This window comes from Sitodiplosis mosellana, unplaced genomic scaffold, assembly GCF_009176505.1.
Source record: "Sitodiplosis mosellana isolate CC-2019 unplaced genomic scaffold, AAFC_SMos_1.0 Smas_scaffold_1, whole genome shotgun sequence".
NCBI classification, from domain to species: domain Eukaryota; kingdom Metazoa; phylum Arthropoda; class Insecta; order Diptera; family Cecidomyiidae; genus Sitodiplosis; species Sitodiplosis mosellana.
Window position 1 is genome coordinate 4,736,551 of NW_022595244.1, and position 19,198 is coordinate 4,755,748.

Below are 19,198 nucleotides of genomic sequence, written 5' to 3' on the forward strand. Positions count from 1 at the left end.
GAATCATCAGCTCGAGAGAAGAAAGATCTGTTTTCCAAAATAATTCAAGTCAAACTTTTTTGGACTAGAAAAATTCCGGCCAAACTTTGATTCTCGAACAATTAAAAAACGTAATAATTAATTTTTAATCTATGGACAGAGACCTAAAATATTTTTTCATCGTATTTTATGCCGAGATCATGAAGGAGACCATCTCAGAAGAATCAATTTTCTTAGAATTTTCATCAAAGTTCAATTTAATTCCAAATTAAAATGAATCGAATCGAATAACAAAATGCAAACAAGATTCCATAGCATCGACGAGGTGGCAAATGACTGTACGTGTATAGTAGATTCGAGACTCGATAGCACCAGCTTCCCTTTTCGCTTATGTGCTGTACAAGAGCTTTTCACAAAAGCACCTATTTCTATCTCATTCGCGATGCTCTTCTATTCGGCAGAACAGACCGCAGAACGTACACGGCTCTGTGCAAACATATTCAGCATTGGTTAGTATATTGAAACCAGTTATTGGTTCACGACTCAAAAGCACACCAACGAGCTACACACCACAACAAAAAAACCACAGTAGAACACTCATACTCCAAATCCATATCAAATGCTTGGACTATTCGAAATCCAAACACACACACACACACACACACACACAGCTGCACATACGAACGTGTAATCGCGAAGCAGTAGCACACGTAGTGAATGCAATACAATAGCAATCGTGATATTGGGATTTCACATGCAAACGCTGCTCGGGTAACAATATGATAATGTAAAATAAGCGCGCCCAACACAGCACTTACATGTGTACGAGTGAGATGGAGAGAGAGAGAAAGCCATAGGCACGCAGACACATGCAATGCTGATGCATGCACGGTAACCACTTCTTCGGTGTTTTTTCTGTTCGTCATTTATCGTCGAATAGTTCGACGCAACAGCAGCATTCTAACCGTTTAGCAGGAGCCACAAAGCGAGATAGAGAGCACAGCCAGTGTGAAGAGCAAGAAACGACGAAAGAGAGAAATAAGTCGTACGAAGAAGATTAACACAAAGCGAAAAACCCAAAACCGAAAACAGCACGCGGCTTAAAGCGTTCAGTTTTTTCCAATTGCTGGAGCAGCACAGGAGCAAGAGCATTTCGAGTATATCATTCGGTCGAAGCACAGGCAACGAAATCGACTTGGAAAAAGAAAGACGATTTGAGTTGTTGTTGTTGGATTTTTTTTTCGTGGTGCGTTTCCATATTCATACAATATTGTCATTTGGTTGTGAGATAGAGAGAGAGAGAGTGTGTGTGTGTGTGCGTTTTTTTCTCGTGTAATTGTTTTTGTTTCTGTAGCATTTGAGAAGTTCCAATTCATTCAATTCGATCATCTCTCCCCGACGCTCGTTCTCTTTCTCTCATTCGGCTGCGCAATTGTGTGCGTGCATTTGGCCTTTGAATACATTGGATTCTAAGTGAAGACGACCGGGTACAAAAAGTGGCTGGGCCTTTTTTTCGATTTTTCAGTAGATTTTTTTGCTGCCTGTACCGTCATAGTGGATGGTATAAGCGGCTTTTTCACATTCGCTAATCGAAATCGGCAAGAAGAGCACACACAACAGCACATGTCGACAAGATCGCATGCCGTAGCATCGCATCGCAGCAGTAAACCGCACGAAAAAAAGGTGCAATTGAAACATTTTTTTAATTATCATCGTTGTTATTATTTGTTTTGTGAGCCAATTTTTTTCCCTACGTTGTCACTGAAATTAGTTTTTGAACTCACCGGCCGAGGGCAGAAAAAAGCGCAACGAGTGCGGGAGTTTTTTTATTCGTTGTCTTTATTAATGTGATTTATTGTTTTTGGTGTTGTGAACCGTTTATTTTTTTCTGTGCAAACTGTTGATATCAATGAATTTCAAGCATATTGCAAATTAGCAACAATTTAACCGCATTGAAGTTGTTGTTGGTTTTTTTTGTTTTTCACCGTGCGAATTATCAAAAATTTGATGTCAAGTGAGATTTACGATCTGAAGACGGGCAAGATCGAATGTGGAACCGGATCGGAAATTGAGAAGTTCAATTGAAAGTCATGCTTAGAAGGTGGTCCCCGTTCGTTGATTTGCGTATGTGTCGCGATTAGAATTTGTGTGCGTGGCCAAAATCGACGCCACAGAATTCCAAAATTTTCACAACCGAACCAAAACCGAAGCCAATTTTTTTCTATCTATCTCTCTCTCGGTTGTTGGTGTGTGCTGTTTTTCGATTCGCGCGCGCTGGAGTTTGGCTCATCAACTCAACACCATCGTCGTATCGAAACGCTGAAAATTGTGCGCTGGTCGACCTTTCGTTCGTTGTGTTGTGTGTGCTGCGAGCCAGAGCGAGAGACAGAGACCGACACATAGAAGAGCGAGTGTTGAAGCATCCGTGTGTTTTTCGGTTAGTACGCAGGGGCATACGCACAAACACACTCATAAAAACTGCGCTCTGGCTGCCTGTACGCTTGTCTATGTCTCGAATGTGTTCTATACGAATTGTTCGTTCGTTTTTTCTTCATGCAAACATTTCCATTCCGAAGACTCTCGCACTTCTTTCACAAGCATTTGCCGCCTCAACATTATAACAAATAGTGTTTTTGGCCGAAACAGACGAGGGTTGTTTTTTCTCTCTGTGTGTGCCCGATTCGCGTGAGTTTTGCTTCGGAAATTTCTACGCTCCCATAAAACCAAACTACACATCGAACAAAAGCTGCCGTTGAGAGAAGAACGAATCGAATGACGACAGAAAAAAAATACACGCGACATTCATTTTTCGCACACTTTTTTCTAATGTGTTTTCTTGTTTAAATTGTTTTAGTGGTTTTTATTACTGATCGCCGACGCGCGTATGTGTCCTTTTTTCACCCGCCCGTGCTTGGCTTATTGACACAATAAATTGAAATGAATTGATGTGATCAAACAACAAAAAACACAAATGAAAAAAAGTGCACATCAAAATATTGACAAGAAAAACTAGATTCAATGAACTATTTGATTTGTTGTGACTGAAGAAAAAAACGTTTTTGCCATTAAAGAGTGAATTTTAAAAATAAAAAAAGAAATAAAGAAAAAAAAATCGAGTTTATAACGAAAAAAACTCGTGATTTCCATTCATATCAAAAGTGAATTAAATTTCAGCCAAACATAAAATCGGTAGTCTCAGTTCGGTTCGAGTGTGCAACAAAAAAGAGTAATTTTCACAGTGAAAACGGAACGATAACAATTTGATTGGGACGAATGTATCATGTATCCTTGGTATCGTGATACGCAAATTGGTGTTGGACAATTTTGCAGTCCTGCGACGATTAAAACTGAAACAGGATATAATGATTGCATGTTAGCACTCGATTACGCAGCATCAGCCGGATCACAAAGTAAGGTGAGTGGAACAGTTTCAATGTGAAACCGTTTTTGTTCTGCACGTTTTCGAAAAACAAATTGTGTTGAAATTCCTAAAACAAATTGTTGATGTGTTGAAATTCGTCGAAAATAACCTTAAAAAAAATTCATCGAAAAAATGCAATGTTTTGAAAATGTTGATCGTTCAAATTCTTATGATTGATCGTAAAAAAATCTATCATCTCTATTTAAAACTAAAAATCAACGAAAGTGTTGCGAAAATAATGCGACCAAAATTCAGCGTGTTGAACAGATGACAACGAAACACGGCGAAAACGATGTAATATGCGCGCACACGGCACTTGCTCTGATCTGTTGTGCGCTCGTTAATCAACTGTTTGAAAAATTGTCATGGTTTTTGCTTTGTTATCGCGACGGCAGCAAATGACACGGAACATCACAATGTGATCGTTATTCCCTTTGATTTTCATTGTTCCCGCTGCTGCTGCTCCGTTTGTCGGCTTCCTTTTTCTGCTTTCGTATTATTTATTTCATAAATTTATTTCGTGAACGCGTTTCTCATCCTTTTCTACGTTTTCACGTCGAACCAAATGGTATGGTGTTCGTCTTCCCCAGCATAATAATGATGATGATGATTTCTCTTCACATATCTTTTTTTCCCTTCTTTTCTGTTCAATGGTTCAAATATTGTGATATGCTACCGTTTTCCGATCATTGTGATGTGTTTGGTGTTCAGTGTGTGGTTGTGCCGCTTTGCGTTCCAACTAATTTCATTAGTGTCATTGTGTTTGTCTTCGAGCGGAATTCTGATGGGAATCATTTTCTTATGACTATAATTACCGGTCACTCATGAATATAATTTCGACAGTATTCTGATACATATTTTCACTTCTGGTCTTGTTCGTCCGTTCCATTTTGTTTTTACCAATCCGTCCATTTCATCCAAAAAACACCGCTTCTTGTATCGTTATTTGGCCGCAAGTGCATGTTTAATGCTTTCCATTGGTTTTATTTCACGCCTTTCGCCTCGTAAACGAAATGACATTATAATCATGTTGGTTGGGCTTGTGATCACCACCACACTTGATTTACATTCAACCAGCGGGCAAAGAGTCTCGCATTAATCGGTAACGAGTTCATTATTGTTATTACCACATTACAGCATTTTGGACAGTGGACATACAAATTTTAATTTCCCATTGATGCCCATTTAATTTCGAACACTTGGTTTGCTCACTCGCACTTGCTCAACAACGTACTTTATTGAATTAAAACGAAACGAAAATTGATTTTCAAATCGATTGTGTGTGAGTGTCTTTGATTTGCCGTCGCTTACTTTGTATAAATTGTGCCACCGGCAAATTGACTTTAATTAACCATAATTAAACATTTTTTTCTTCAATTCATCTGCGTTAACAATCATTTACAACTTTGTTTTGTATTTTTTCGTAGTTTTTGTTCTGATGGGAAGTTTGGAATTTTACAAATTGTTGTGCATTGTGTCATTGACCGATCTAGCGATAAAATGAGGGAAAACAAACACCTCATGAAAAAAAAACGAATTCGAGAAACAAAAACCTAGCTCCAGTTGAAATAATTCAGTCATAAACATTCCATTCATTTCGGTCGGATGTCCCTCGCACAATCATAAAAGTGCATAATCATTTCTTTTTTTTATGATCGACTTTAAAATGCGATTCGATTTCGATTTGTCGTACATGAAACACGTTCCGATAATTTCACGTCAATGAACTAATCTAACGATCAGTGCGCACGATAAAAATGCCATTTTTTGCCTCTCCTCTCCACTCATTTTTCATGTTCAGGTCATTGCTATTTTTTGTTGTATTTTTATTCCTTATTGCATAGACACACGCATATCGATCGTCGTCGCCGTCTATTTTGCACACATTTTCTACCCATTTAACATTCGATCAATAGCAGTTTGCAAAAATGTTTTAATTGCTCACAAAACGCAAAATGAGACGCGAGATCAAGCACTGAGAGCGAGAGAGAAAAGTGCAATAATTCCGCACAGAAGTGTTTCGCTTTTTTTCTTCTCTATTTTTTTTTGCAATTCTGCCGTCGTCGTTGAAAGCGACGTGCAAACACGAGAATCAACCCGACTTAGTAAAACTATTCAATTTTTATTGCATATCATACACGAACTCAAACTATTTTTGCCATACACGCTGGGTTTCTAGCAGTGCGTCCCTTTTCCATTCAGCGGTCGATTATTTTGTGCGCCGTTTACGAATGCGACAGACAGTGAATGAGAGAATTAACGCTCTTCGTGATCATCAACGTTTTAGAATTGCACATTTTCAATCAACTAAACACTACTATCAAAGCGATTTCATGAAACGATGGCCAGTTTTGACGGGGCCGATTCAATCACATGTGTGCTGATTGAAGTGTGTGCAGCTATGCGCTCAATTTCAAATGACTTTGTTCAGTTGAAACCGTCTCAAACCAAAGCGATCCACATGAGTCGTGCTCTCGCACATACTATACGCTTTTATCGACAGTTAAATTAATGGCAAATCAAAAGGTATCAATTAACAAGACAGTAGCCACACGAACGGATCACATCAGATTCTTTTAAATAACCACTTGTATGTGCACTGTGCAGTGGTCTTTCGAATGAAAGTTAACGCTGAAATCGAAAACATTTCATTTGAATACAAGTCCAAGCATTGACAATACATTTCTACTGCAGTACAACTTGATACACTAATGTTACTGTGGATAAATTAAAGACATATTCATCCGAACAGATTCCCATGAATCAATCACATGGCATACAGTGGATTTCCTTCCATTTCCGCTGTTATTTTTATATATTTTACTTACTGTGTGAAAAATTCAAGGTTAAAAGAGAGTCACAAGGATTGAATTGTAGCCTGTTGTCAAATGGAAAATGCTCCCATCGTCAGAAGCCAAAAAAAAGTCTCCGCAAATGGAATTAGTTGACGAAGAGAAAAAACTATTGTGTTTGCAAACAAAACTGTGGAGAAGAAAAATGTGGTTACTGTGGAAAAAGTGTGGTGTTGGGGTTGCGTAACCGAAAAAGAAAGGATAAAGTCAACAAAAGTTGTGAAAGTTTTCACTGCTGCAAATATGCATTGTTATCCGTTTGGACATGGCATGTAATCTTACTTGGTAACCATATGCGATATCACATGGGTATCATTTATGAAAACGGAACGAACAAGAACAAAGCCAAATATTTGTTTGCGGACAGTGAATGTGCTAGTGAGCAAACGTTCGTGAGGTCAGCATCGATTTGTTATTTTAATATCGCGCTCATTTTTCCCACTTCACAAACGAGATTTTTCGTGTGTGTGTCTTTTTTTTCTTGAGCTGCAAATTCCAACACTTAATACGTAATAAAATAATATTGTTTGACAAATGGTCATGCGAAGGCGATTATGTGGATGAAAGCATCATGGAATACGTTTACCACACACACATATTTCACATTTGTTTGTAATCTTGGGGCCGAAAAATGAGGGAGCACAAAATGCCACTTGCTCTATTCCTCGACCATAATATCTCATAAAACGTGTTAAATCACTGCGGTCCGGTTTTGTTTGTAGCCAGAGATTTATTTGCTCCTTTTTGGCATATTAAAAATGTTTGTTCGTTTATTTTCGGCGTACGTGTAGCCCTTTGTCATTTTTCCCATTCGTATGGCCATTTGGAGTCCAAATTTTAGACGCTTCTGCCATTTTGCCGTGCAATCATAAATATATACTTGTATGTTATTCCTTGTGAAAATTCCACATCGACTTCAATTAGGCAAAAATTCATCTTCGCAAATCACCGAATTCAATTATTCATTATTCTCTGTCACGAAAAAAAAAAACACTCGGGCAAATATGATTGCTCGACGCGCTGCTTTGCATCAGAAATAAATATTTTATTGATAAAATCCGGAGCAGTTCCGCAGTAACGCACACACAGATGCGAATGCTATTTGTAAAAATTGGCGACTATTTAATTTCGCATTCAGATTCATTTCTCTCCCTCACTTTTTCGCCAAAGAATATTATTTTCTCGTTATTATGAATTTCGTTGGTTGTTTGCTCCAGGAAACAGCAGCCGCTCAGCATATCTTTGGCATTTCCGACACTGAATTCCTTTTGCTTCTCCGGAGTGGTACAGCGATTGCCGTCGTCGTCGTCACATGCATAACTAAATTCACATAACATTCAATTATAATCGCATAAATAAGCATTCAGAGCCAATCCACCCATATCTCGTATCCAATTGATGTTACAATGGCAGTGAGGGGAAGTCGCAATGTCTTTGGATTTTTCCGTTTGCACAAAATTGTTTGTGATTTTTCCGACTTTGTATTGGGAAAAAAACGTTCATATATCGCTGTCACCGAGAGCGAGGTCTTCGTAGACAAATACCGTAGTCGCACTTGCTCCTTTCGCTAAACAAAAACACAACGCAAATGAAATACAGCTGAATAAATGAGACAAAATATACAAACATTTGCTTTTTCCTTTTTCTTCTTCTTCCGTGATAGTGGCTTTGAGATGGCACAGTCACCATCGTGGGTGATAAATGGCACATACATCACATTTTATAAAATATTATATTAGTTTATCATTTTGGTATGGCGGAATGTTTTGTTTCTGGCATCCACCAGTTTTCGGCACCGCCAAAATTTATTAGTGTCGACTCGTCGACGGCGATGTCGTTGCTGCTGCTGCTGCTCGTTTCCACATCTATGTCTTTCTCTCCTGCTTCATAGTTTGTCGTAGCAGTGAAATTCAGTACTCCAGCTGAAGTTGCAACCACTTTTCCAACGAACGTAAAATACTTTGCGGTTCGGTCGTGCACATTCGACAAAAACCGCCGATGCCAAACCAAACAAACTATTCGCACACTCTAATATTTTCGTTCGGTGTGCATAATTCGAACATTACCGCATGTCATTGTCATGTACGATATCACTTTCATAAACAATTCCATATAATTTATTATCACTTTGTCTTTGTTTTTTCTTCTTGTATCCCTACGTTGTTGGCGCGTTTCTGGCCGCAAGGAGCTCATGATATTCGTGGCTGTCTGTAACACCGTCTGTTTGGCCAATGTACAACACAATAAATGTGTTTAATCCGTGTTTTGCCACAATGCACTTCCATTCCAAATGTTTACTGCGAAAGGAAAACCTTTGACTTTCATACGTCACACGCTGAGAATATGCTTTTCTGCACTTTCGAATACACTGAATGACAAAGGAAGAGTTATTTTGATCAATTTTCTATTTGATTTACTTAAAAAAAACTGCTTCGTTTCTGCTGCCTGATTCTAGATACTTATTTGAACACACTGTTCGCTTGAATTGTTCAGAGGTCGAAGAAACGCTATCGCCCCTAAATCAAATCGATACTTAAACGGCCTAATTCAAGTTAAGCGTTTACTGGTTGCCAACAGCACCCTCTTCAAAAATGCCATTTCAAGATTGGGTGAATAATTGGTTCAAAAATGAGGCGTGTAAAAAAGTTTTTCGTTCCTCTTTGACCTGTTCGGCTGGTGTTGATGAAGGGTGAAATATTTGACTTTGTTACTTTGTTTCAAACAGGCAGTTAGTACTCTTGACTTATGTAGTCAAAGTTTGTTCTAAAGAAGAAAAAAACGTGGCAACATCAATAACGTATGGATCCTATGTACTTTCATGGAACATTTTCACACTTTTTTCATTTCGTTTATTGAATTATTAACAAAGTTTTCGTTTATTTGGGGCAAAAGAGCAACCTAAATAAAGTATTTGCTTGAAAACACCAAATCTAATTGCACAAATGTAATCGAATTATGCTTTAATAACTCATTACTCAATAAAGAATCATTTTAAGTTAATTTGTTGCTTGGCTTTTCACTTAAAGTGTTTGTTCTCCGAACGGAGTTACGGTTAACTTCATAAAATCGGTTGAACAGTTAAACTCAGGCTTTTGTGTTAAAGTAATTAAGTGCGATTATCATAGCAATCAGTTGGAAATTGAAATAGCAACGTCTATTTCAATCGACCGTTTCGATGGCATTCCGTTGTGGCGACGACGATGATGGAAATGCATCATCGTCAGATAGTGAGAGACAGACACACAGGAATAGAGAGAATAGTGCAATTTCTTGATAAATCAAACAATATTTCATTATAAATTCCTTTTTCTCAAACGGTTTTGGTGAATAAACCGCAAATCGTCGCATTAAATTGAAATGCTGTGGCATAAAGCACTCCATCTCTATGTGGTGTTTTTCAATTTATTACATGGTGTAAAATGTATCCGATTATTGTTAACAGCAAGTCAAGCACACACACACACACACAGAGAGAGAGAGAGAGAGAGAGAGAGAGAGAGAGAGAGAGAGAGAGAGTGCGATTAAGACAGAGATGCATTGAGCGTGAGCGCGAGCGCGTTCAGTGGTGTTGCATCAAAAATGATGGTTTTCAATTTGAAATATGTGAAAAGTGTTGTGTGTAAGTTGAAACCCATTTTAATGTGTGTGTGTCTTTGGCGCGGGCCCACTGCATAAACCATCACATTGGCGCTCATGCATTTTGCGTTCCATTTGAAATGGGAATTCAAAATGACACGTCGATGTATCAAATGTGTGTGCGCCCAAACACTTGAGTGAATGAGCAAAATTGTGCATCATGTGCAATGCCTTGAAAACACGACACAAGCACACACACCATAAGCTCGATTGCGATCGAAACGTTAACAATTCGAAATGTTATATTATGCTAATGATTCATTGAATCAATTGAAAATTCGTTGAATGGTGCCGTTTCATTGAAGATTGCAATCAAAACTCGGATGTTGTTGTTGTTTGAACATGAGAGGCATCTGGTTTATTTAAATGTAAATCGGACTGTGTAAGTACCATTTCGCAATTAGCAGTGAACAAGATAAAATATATAGCATTTTTGCCAAACCACACGGAGACTCCGAAAAATAAAGATGCAATTTGGATAAATGTGTTGCACAAGTGCATCTCGCAAATAGTTGCCAATAATGCATTCATCACCAGCATCATCAACATCATCGTCGATTGTCGATTCCATCTATATTATCTTGCACTCTTATTCGCTTGGACACACTGTTTCCTCTCAGTGAGCTGAGTGTGTTCAGTTCCAGTTTTGTGTGGTGCATTGTTTCACTCTGCATTGGCCCGAACAATCGACGAACGCGAGATGCGTATCTCTTTCATATTATTTTGCATATTCGCTGGAACATTTCATCTGAGTGCATCGGTAATAAAGCATCGTACACAGGCGTTGAAGCAACCAGTAGCAACAACAACAACAGCAGCAAAATGACGAAATAACCAGTCGATGCATTCGAAGACTCAAAGTCAACTGGCTCAGTGTATACTGCCGTGCGCTGGTTGTTCAGCGCTTGTTTATATTTGCAAGTCGCTAACAAGTTTATATATTGCATCCGTTTTTATTAAATTATCATTAACATCATCATCGTGTTCAGCAGCAGCGAACGATGTGAAATGCTTTGCATTTGTTTCAAGTTTTTGTTGCTTTTTTTCTGTTCATTTTTGACGCAAGAGCCAACACAAAAAAATACGATCATCTACAACGAGCAAAGCACACACATATGTGTGACACATTTCTATCGTGCATTCGATTTTTTTTATTCTACTGCGTCGCTCAAAACGCCGTTACTGGATGCTCATTTTTTTTCGCTGCCTTTGTTGTTGTTGTTGTTCACTTCTAAAACTCTCATCTCCCTTGCTCTTCTCCTTCGCTGTGAGTGACTCCATTGTGTGTGTGTGTGAATAGAAGCGATTATAAATTTATTATTACTGTTTAATGTCACAGTTTTTTTTTCGTTCGTTTGTTGTCAAAAATAAACTTGCGAATGCAAACGATGAACAAAAAACACACATTTGGCTGGAAATGAGAAATTAAAAATATGGAATATGACAAACGAACCGAACCGAACCGAATGGCATCAGCTAAGAGAAAGAGCACAATTTTTTTTCTTCTCTCAGCCCATTTTTCTATGATACTATTAGCGAAATGAAATTTACGACTTTTTCAAAGTGAATAATGACGATGTAATTTGTGAGCTCGGCATATTCATATATTTTTCGCTTCTTTTCTCGCGCAACGGCACATAACACATACACAAAGCGAGAACGTCTCTGCGGTACCACGGATTTTATTGCCGCTTGAAAAATAACCACACATTTAAAAAGAGGCCCAATAATTACTGTGTGAAACAATTGGTAAATGGGAATCCTCTTGTGTCTATTAGTCGGGTTAAAATGATATTTTTCATAATGCGCCACATAATTCTTAGACGTCTTATTTAATTTCGAACAGAACGAAACATTTGCGACAAATCCTCGGACAGAAATGTTTAATCCACATTCTATGGTTTGCATTTTTCATTCAATTTTTGACATTTTTGTGTTTTATTTTCTGAAATTTTCAGTCTTCCCCTCCTTTGAATAAAGAAAACTTGTGAATGGCATACAAAATCTAGTGAAAATACCAACAATTTAATTTTAGGTCAATTTCATGTTGATCACGTCGAATTTTTCAAGAAGAGTTTCCAGTTTGCATGTGAGTTTCGATTAGATTCGCATGTTATGCTCACTTTGAATCGAGTGCGCACATAATTAAACAGTAACCGGATAATTATTATAAAATTGATCCAGAACAACACTGTAATAATGTAGAGAAAGAGAGAGAGAGACAGAGAGAGACGCCAAGTCTTTTAAATATCATGTATCGAATGGTTTGGTTAGTGCAAGTAGTAAATCGATTGAAAGGAAATGGTGCGACTTGTAGCTGGTTAATGCGAAAACACCAACAGCTGTTGCTGTTTTTTCGTCGACGTCATCGAGCCGCGCACACATTTTTCAATAAGTATTCTCTCCTAAATGTCTTAAATAGTGTATTTTTTGCTTACTTTCTTGTGTATCGTTTAGTTCCATTTCAAGGCGTTAAAAACGGTGCGAGCGCAAAAGGGATGGAGAGACCCTTCTTGTCATGCCAATTCAAACGTTTGTCAAAAGTGAACGTTTTGCGCTTGTACATGTAATTAAAAATTACAAATAATAATTTTCCGTAACATTTTCTTCACATTGGTAATTTCCTTTAACACGTTGCCATTTTTCGACGGCATTTTTCAAACCGTGCTCTCTCTTTCTTTCTCTTTTTCTTTCGCGCTGTCTCACTCACCAGCTCGCGCTCGGGCCGTCCGTCTAGTTTTGGAGTCTTAAAATCTATCTGAATGCATATAAACATATATTCTGGTGCACATGCAAATCGGCGCACCATTGAATGGTTCTTTTGTACAACAAAACACTTAACATTCACTAAACACTACTCAGTCCACTCAATCATGATGCAAAATACAGTAATTTATTATTCTTATGAAATTAATAAAATTTATAAACTAGTGTGTGTGTTGTGCATGACTTTCAGAAGGCGACAGCCAAACAACATGAATAACTACACATTTTGTAATGATGTCGTAATAGAGATTAATGGTTGCACTGCTGCTACTGCAGCAAACCGCTTGAATCGGTGTGATTTTTGGGCAGTTTTGTGTGTGCGAGCGGGCGCGCGCTCATTTATATGTAAAGTGGTTTAATTTATTGGCGCTGTCTCAATGATTATCATCCGTTCAACGTGCAAGTTACACGACAAAATTTATGCAAATGCTCATTTTGTGATTGCGAACAAGCCCGCCGGCAATACAGCATATGACGATAATTTTCTACAACGACATTTTGCCATCGAAACAACTTAATTTAATTAATTAATGAAAACTGAACAATTTGTGCGATATTTAACCGCTAATTCAGTGCAGTTTAGAAGGCTACTACAACTTTTTCCACCTGCAGAACAAGAACAATCAACGAGCGCATCGAAACGTTGATTCAAAGAAGTGAAACTGGCAGCCAAAAAAGAAACAAACGCATATCACGAAACCCTAGACAAAAACACACGTATCAAACCATCTCAGCTTGAAAATGAGCGAAATGAATGAAGAATTTTAAATATTAATCACATCGCAAAGGAAACGAAAAACCGACCAAAGAGATAGATAGCAGTCACTAAATATACAAAACGCACATCATTATGATGATTTCATTGAATTTGAAGAAAACAAATAAACTAAATGCAACTGCTGCTAATTATTCACATTTAATTACATTTATTATTCAATTATGATTTATTAACCGACCGTTGAATGATATACGAAAATGATGATGGGCAAAAAGTCGAACAAGAAGGGGAAAAACAACAAGCACCTCAATCATTATGATACTAAATATGCTACTGTTTTGAAAAGACACAAAAATTTCTGTAGTTCCGAATCGGTTGGTGTTTTTATTTTGGATATTTCTTATTAGATGGATAGCCACTTTTCCGCTTCGTTATGATTGCCGTGTTGTTGTTGTGTTACACAATTTGATGATTATTATGCACCGTGTGGAACGAATTGAAATATCGTCATTGAAAATTCAGAATCGCCTGGACTGGCAAATCCAGCACTTGCGACCGCTGCTGCCACCGTTGCCGCTGCTTGTATGTGCAAAACGAGCGTTTCGCTACTCTCGCTGGCAAACGGCACGAAAGAGAGAAAATAACACACACAAAAAATAGCTCATCACTGAACATCGAAACGAGCGTACATTTCGATGGAACATTACATTCACGCAAATGATATATGTTTTTATATAGAACGAACCAAAGCGATGTAAACAACCATCCAAACAATACGTATACACAACAGTGAAAACAAAACCCAACCGAAGCACCCTTTTTTAGTTGCGAAGAATTTTTATTTTTATGCACGAATAATTATGCGATTGCAAAGTCTGTTTACTTTAGTGTTCATCGTCCTTTCTCACTCTATCTCGTGCGCTTGAGACGCGGGCGAGCGATCGCGAACAAATGAACAGTGTGATGATAGAGTCTCAAGCGCAAAGTAGCTGTGCAATGTAAATGTTTTGACTGAATTTTACGCGTGTAAAACACGATGGTCTTTCAAGTTCTCGCCCAAATGCGATTGCACCGAACGGAATGGAATGGCCGCCGTCTTCATTAACACACGATAACAACATTCTATTTTACATTTGATTTTGGCAATGGAAATCTGTATTTTCATTTCATTTGCATTTCAAGCCAAATTTCGAATTTCCAATTCGATGGAGTGGCTTTTGCGTTGAGTGTGGTTTTTTTAAACAAAAAAAAATTTCAATGATTTTTTGGAGCTGCTACATCGATGAAATAAACGCAAGTGAAATTGAATTGAATGAAATAGTCATTTTCTAACAAAGAAGCTCGATTTGCCGCTTAACACGTTCCAAAATCCTAGCGTTTGACTTCAACATGTTTCACTTTTTAAATTAATGATTAATGAAATGGGCCCAAATGACGTTGCATCGCATCAATTCCAAACTTTTCACATTCCACTCTTCTCATTTTGCCACTTTGGATGTGTGCAACTTCTTAAGTGCATTTTCGAGAATTGACTTTTTTGTCGAAATTGCCATTTCAACCCGAATCATGATGCGTGATGACTTTTCAAATGCTTTGCAAAACTTCGACCTGTATACACACAACTGAATGCATTCAATCAACTGTCGGTAAAATCCATTATCAATTTTAAGTGCCCCGTAAAAGGCGTTGAAAATTACGGATCTAATCTGAAAAACCCCGTTCATTCGATGCAGGAACGGCGAGAAAAGTTCCTTAAGTGATTTTAAGCCAAATGAAGAAAATTGCTCGACAAAAGAGAAATATTTAAATCATTACAGTTAATTACGTAGCATGAATTGCGAGTTTCTTTGTTAATTTGCATAATACCGCTATCAAAAGTTTCCTGTGTGGCGCGCGGTGTGGCTCTTTCGAGTTTGGCACATTGAAGACGACAAATTGATATCTATGCACAGTTCCCGTATCTCAAATCTTTCGAAAAGATGTCGAAGTTATTTTGTGATGCAAAAATTTAATTGCAAAAAAACAATCCCTTGAAAGAAATCGCTGGCGCTTTTCAAAATTATGAGGTGGTTCCATTCATAGCCGCAAGAAAATGACAATGATATGCCGTCGGTAGTCAAGTCACCATTTATGAGGGCCATCCACGCTAAATTTATACCACTTCCATCTCACTTATGCTCCTCTTGACAAATCAGCGGTGTAAAGAGAGAAAAAGCCCAATGCGTTGTTCAATAAATTTAATATGGATTAATTAAAAATTGTTAATGGTGTTAATGGAATTTATATGAAAATACTTGTTGCCCGATAAGGATGCTCTCGCAGTGATATGGAGAAGAAATCCGATTCTCGTTGAAAAATTATTTCCCTTATTGCGCGCATTGACCAAAATAAATTACGACTTGCATCTTACAATGTATTCATTGATAGGTTTAGGTTATATAGCTGCTCTATAAAAATGCGCATCATCAACAATGCGTGTTGCGAAAATGACAGAGAATGGGCATTTATCGCTTCGATGCAGAGGTTCAAGGTTAACATCGATTTAATGAAATCGCGACAAAAGTAGCAAACCAAACACGAACCGAGAAATAACAACAACGAACGAAAAAATTGACGAACAAAGAAAGAACGAATGAAATGAATGGAAAAATGCCGATCATCGAAAAACGTCGCAAATTATGCGTTTTCGGTCCGCGTTTTTTTTTTTCATTTTCTGCAGACGCCTTTTTTTATCGTCTTTTCTTCAAAAAATATTTCTGGTATTTTCTTTTGACCGTCTTTTTTTCCCTATCGCTCTCTTTCGAAAAATGAATTCGCATTCCATTCGTTTGGCCATAACCAAAATCATATCCTTCATATATGTTTCACGGAGCAAAGGGTAAAAAAACGTTGGACTTTTTGATCGATATGATTCCAGCAACAGGCTGAAGAAAAAAAAACCATATGAAATATCATTATCAAAAACGGATAATTTCATTTGTTTGATGCGCACCGTCTCGTCATTAGAGGCCCAAACCGAAACTGTCCATTTGCACAAAAATGAAACGTGCTGGTCTGGTCAGCCCCGGCTGATTGACGAAAAACGCCAATTAATTATATATCTACTCTTTTTCTTCTTTTAATTGTTCTGTGTGTATTTGATGCCATTTATGGTGAAGTCTCAATAACGAACTCGTTTATCATTAGCAAATATGGTAAAAATCAGTAGATTAGATGTTTGGCACGAGTCAATTGGATCGGTGTATGCGTTTTTTTCTTCTCTTTTTGAAACGGAATGAGCCCACGATCACTGTTACATCAGATAAACTCTCCATTTAATTGCATTACGATAAAAATATGATCTGCCCACGGAGCAAAGAGAAAAAGTGCACCGCTTTTTTTCCACCGGCATTTTTACGAGTCGTATTGACTGAATCATTGTAAAGCCGCACACAGTTTATTTGCTCGTTTTGTCGTTGTTCTTTTTTTCGTGTTGCTGCTTTAATTCCGTGTCTCTCTGTCGTATTTTTATTGCATAATGACTAGGTTTCTTAATATCGTCGCTTTGGAACATGTGTACTTGGTTTGTCACCGAGAGAAGCAGGAGAGCACGGTGAAGACAAGTTGATTTCATATTGTTGTTGTTGTTTTTGCCCGAGAACATTTGCATACGGTGACACAGTTTACAGCGAATGTAAATTGCCGATAATAATTGGTTGCGCTCAAATTGACTGCCATTGTAAATGGTTAAATGGTAAATGAACGACGACGACAACGGTGATGATGACGACAAAAAAAAACAAACCGTATGCAAATAATTGATTTATTATGTTGCAAATTATGTTTACACTTTAATAAATAAATATTATTATGAGACAATGGCAGAGAATTAGCGCATTTTCAACACGTCATAATTATTTATGTGGATTGCGGTTGTTTTTTGTCAACAATTTTCCTGAACTTGGTACCTTTTTTTGCGTTTTGTGGTGCGCTTGAGAAATGCAATGAGTGGAATGACTTGGACTTTATTTTCGTGTTATTAAAAACAAAAAGAAATTCTTTTCACCAGCAATTCAACAAATGTGTGCTAAGAATTTGAGAAATCACAAACTTCTAGCTAAAGATTTGATATTTTGTGTTCCGTGCAGCTAAACCGAAAAGAAGGAAATGCCAGAAATGTTTTTTTGTTGAAGAAAAAGCCTTATCATCGCTCGCTAAATAAACTCATTTTCTAGGGGACTCACGCCAATTTCCATATTTAAAATATGAACAAATAATATGAATTTGTTTATGTTTTAACATATTAAACAGATATGTATGCATAATTTCAATTTTGCTCAATTTTGTTCAATAAACCGACTGTCAGCAGAACCATGTCTAATCTGTTGACGTCATTATCGCTTCAAAAATTCTGGAAGTGGGTTTTGGTGGATCCTCAGGATTGTTCAAAACCGCTCCTGGTTCTGGAAGTGGATCCTCAGGATGGACCAGGGCATTGTCAAACCCCGTCTGATCCATCCTGAAGATCCACCAAAACCCACTTCCAGAACCGGGAGCAGTTTTGAACGATCCTGAGGATCCACCAAAACCCACTTCCAGAACATATTGTTCAAGGTGAATATGAACAATAACAACGCATTCGGGAAATAATACAAAATATTTGAAATCTAGCGTGAATTTTACATGATTTAAATAATACAAATAGATTTTGCTAAATAAAATTTGGCGTGAATCCCCTAGCTCATTTTCAATCGAAAGTTATGAAATGGAAAGAAGAAAAAACCGAGCAGACAAGCTGTGAATTCCAACATTTAAAGATGAAACTGTATCCATATCCGGCGTGTATCGAAATCAAGCGAAAAAATTTGCAGTTAAATGCCAGTCGGTTACCGTTCTGTTTTGCTCGAATAGAAAAAAAAACCGAAATGAGCAACACAATAGACACAGATGAATTCGATGAATGTGCGATCGCCTGGGCTGATGCTCGTCAATTTGAATAAAACACACAGCAGATCCAGTTACGCCAATGCACAAAATACATGGCAAATTTACACGATGCAACCGCTCTTTTGCTGATAAACACATTTTTGCACAAATGAAACCATTTGAAAAAGAACACATCTTTTGAATTACGTTTTAATCAAATAAAATGAAAGAAAACAAAACACAAAATGATTATTTCAAAAAGCGGTGAGTGTGTGTGGAGCATGTATGAGTTTACATCTTTCTAGCATTTAAACACGGTGTACAAAGCTCAGACAACAATTGAACGAAATACATTGTGTTATCGAATTGGCAGCAAACGCTCCAAGAAAATCAACGGATCTGCCTGAATATTTCTAGATGAAGAAAAAAAACGAACGCATTGTGCAACATACGAAATACCAAAACGTTGTTAATTGTTTTTTTTCTCTCGTTCTTTCTCTCATTGTCGGTTCATTTTTTCTGCGGGTTTGGCATCGATCCACACTTTTTTATTCCATTCCAAACACGATGGCAATCTCTATTCACTGTGTGCATTTTATTTGAATCATTTTTCCCGCGCGCATACATTCTCTGACCGTTTTTTTCTCCGAAATCGCAAACAGCAAATGTAAAGAAGAAGAAAAAAACCGTGCACATTTTTATTATAATAAATTATTCAATTATTAAAAGCAAATGGTTGGAATGAAGGTATCCAAATGGCAATTGCATACAAAGGAGCTGCAACACGTTGATAAACATACACACTCACACATACACAGTTCGTTTCTGCACACCACATATATCATCGCAATTCAAACGCATTGCCATTCATCCCGTACATGGAAAAAAAATTTGAACGCAAATGAAAGAAAACGGAACGAT

General features: G+C 37.5%; 1 protein-coding gene across 2 annotated transcripts in view; it reads left to right on the forward strand.

The window, feature by feature from the left end:
- Positions 1–924: 924 nt before the first annotated feature.
- The window catches only part of LOC129580511 (zinc finger protein rotund), a 74,373-nt gene continuing 56,099 nt past the window's right edge, over positions 925–19,198 (forward strand). The window contains exons 1-2 of one of the 2 annotated variants that reach the window (XM_055470989.1): positions 925–1,225; positions 2,834–3,394. In XM_055470989.1, the coding sequence (XP_055326964.1) occupies positions 3,260–3,394 (135 nt within the window). In that variant the 5' untranslated portion in view covers positions 925–1,225; positions 2,834–3,259. Of the gene's footprint in view, positions 1,226–2,517; positions 3,395–19,198 lie in introns of those variants that run through there. The other variant, XM_055470988.1, reaches the window with a different exon arrangement.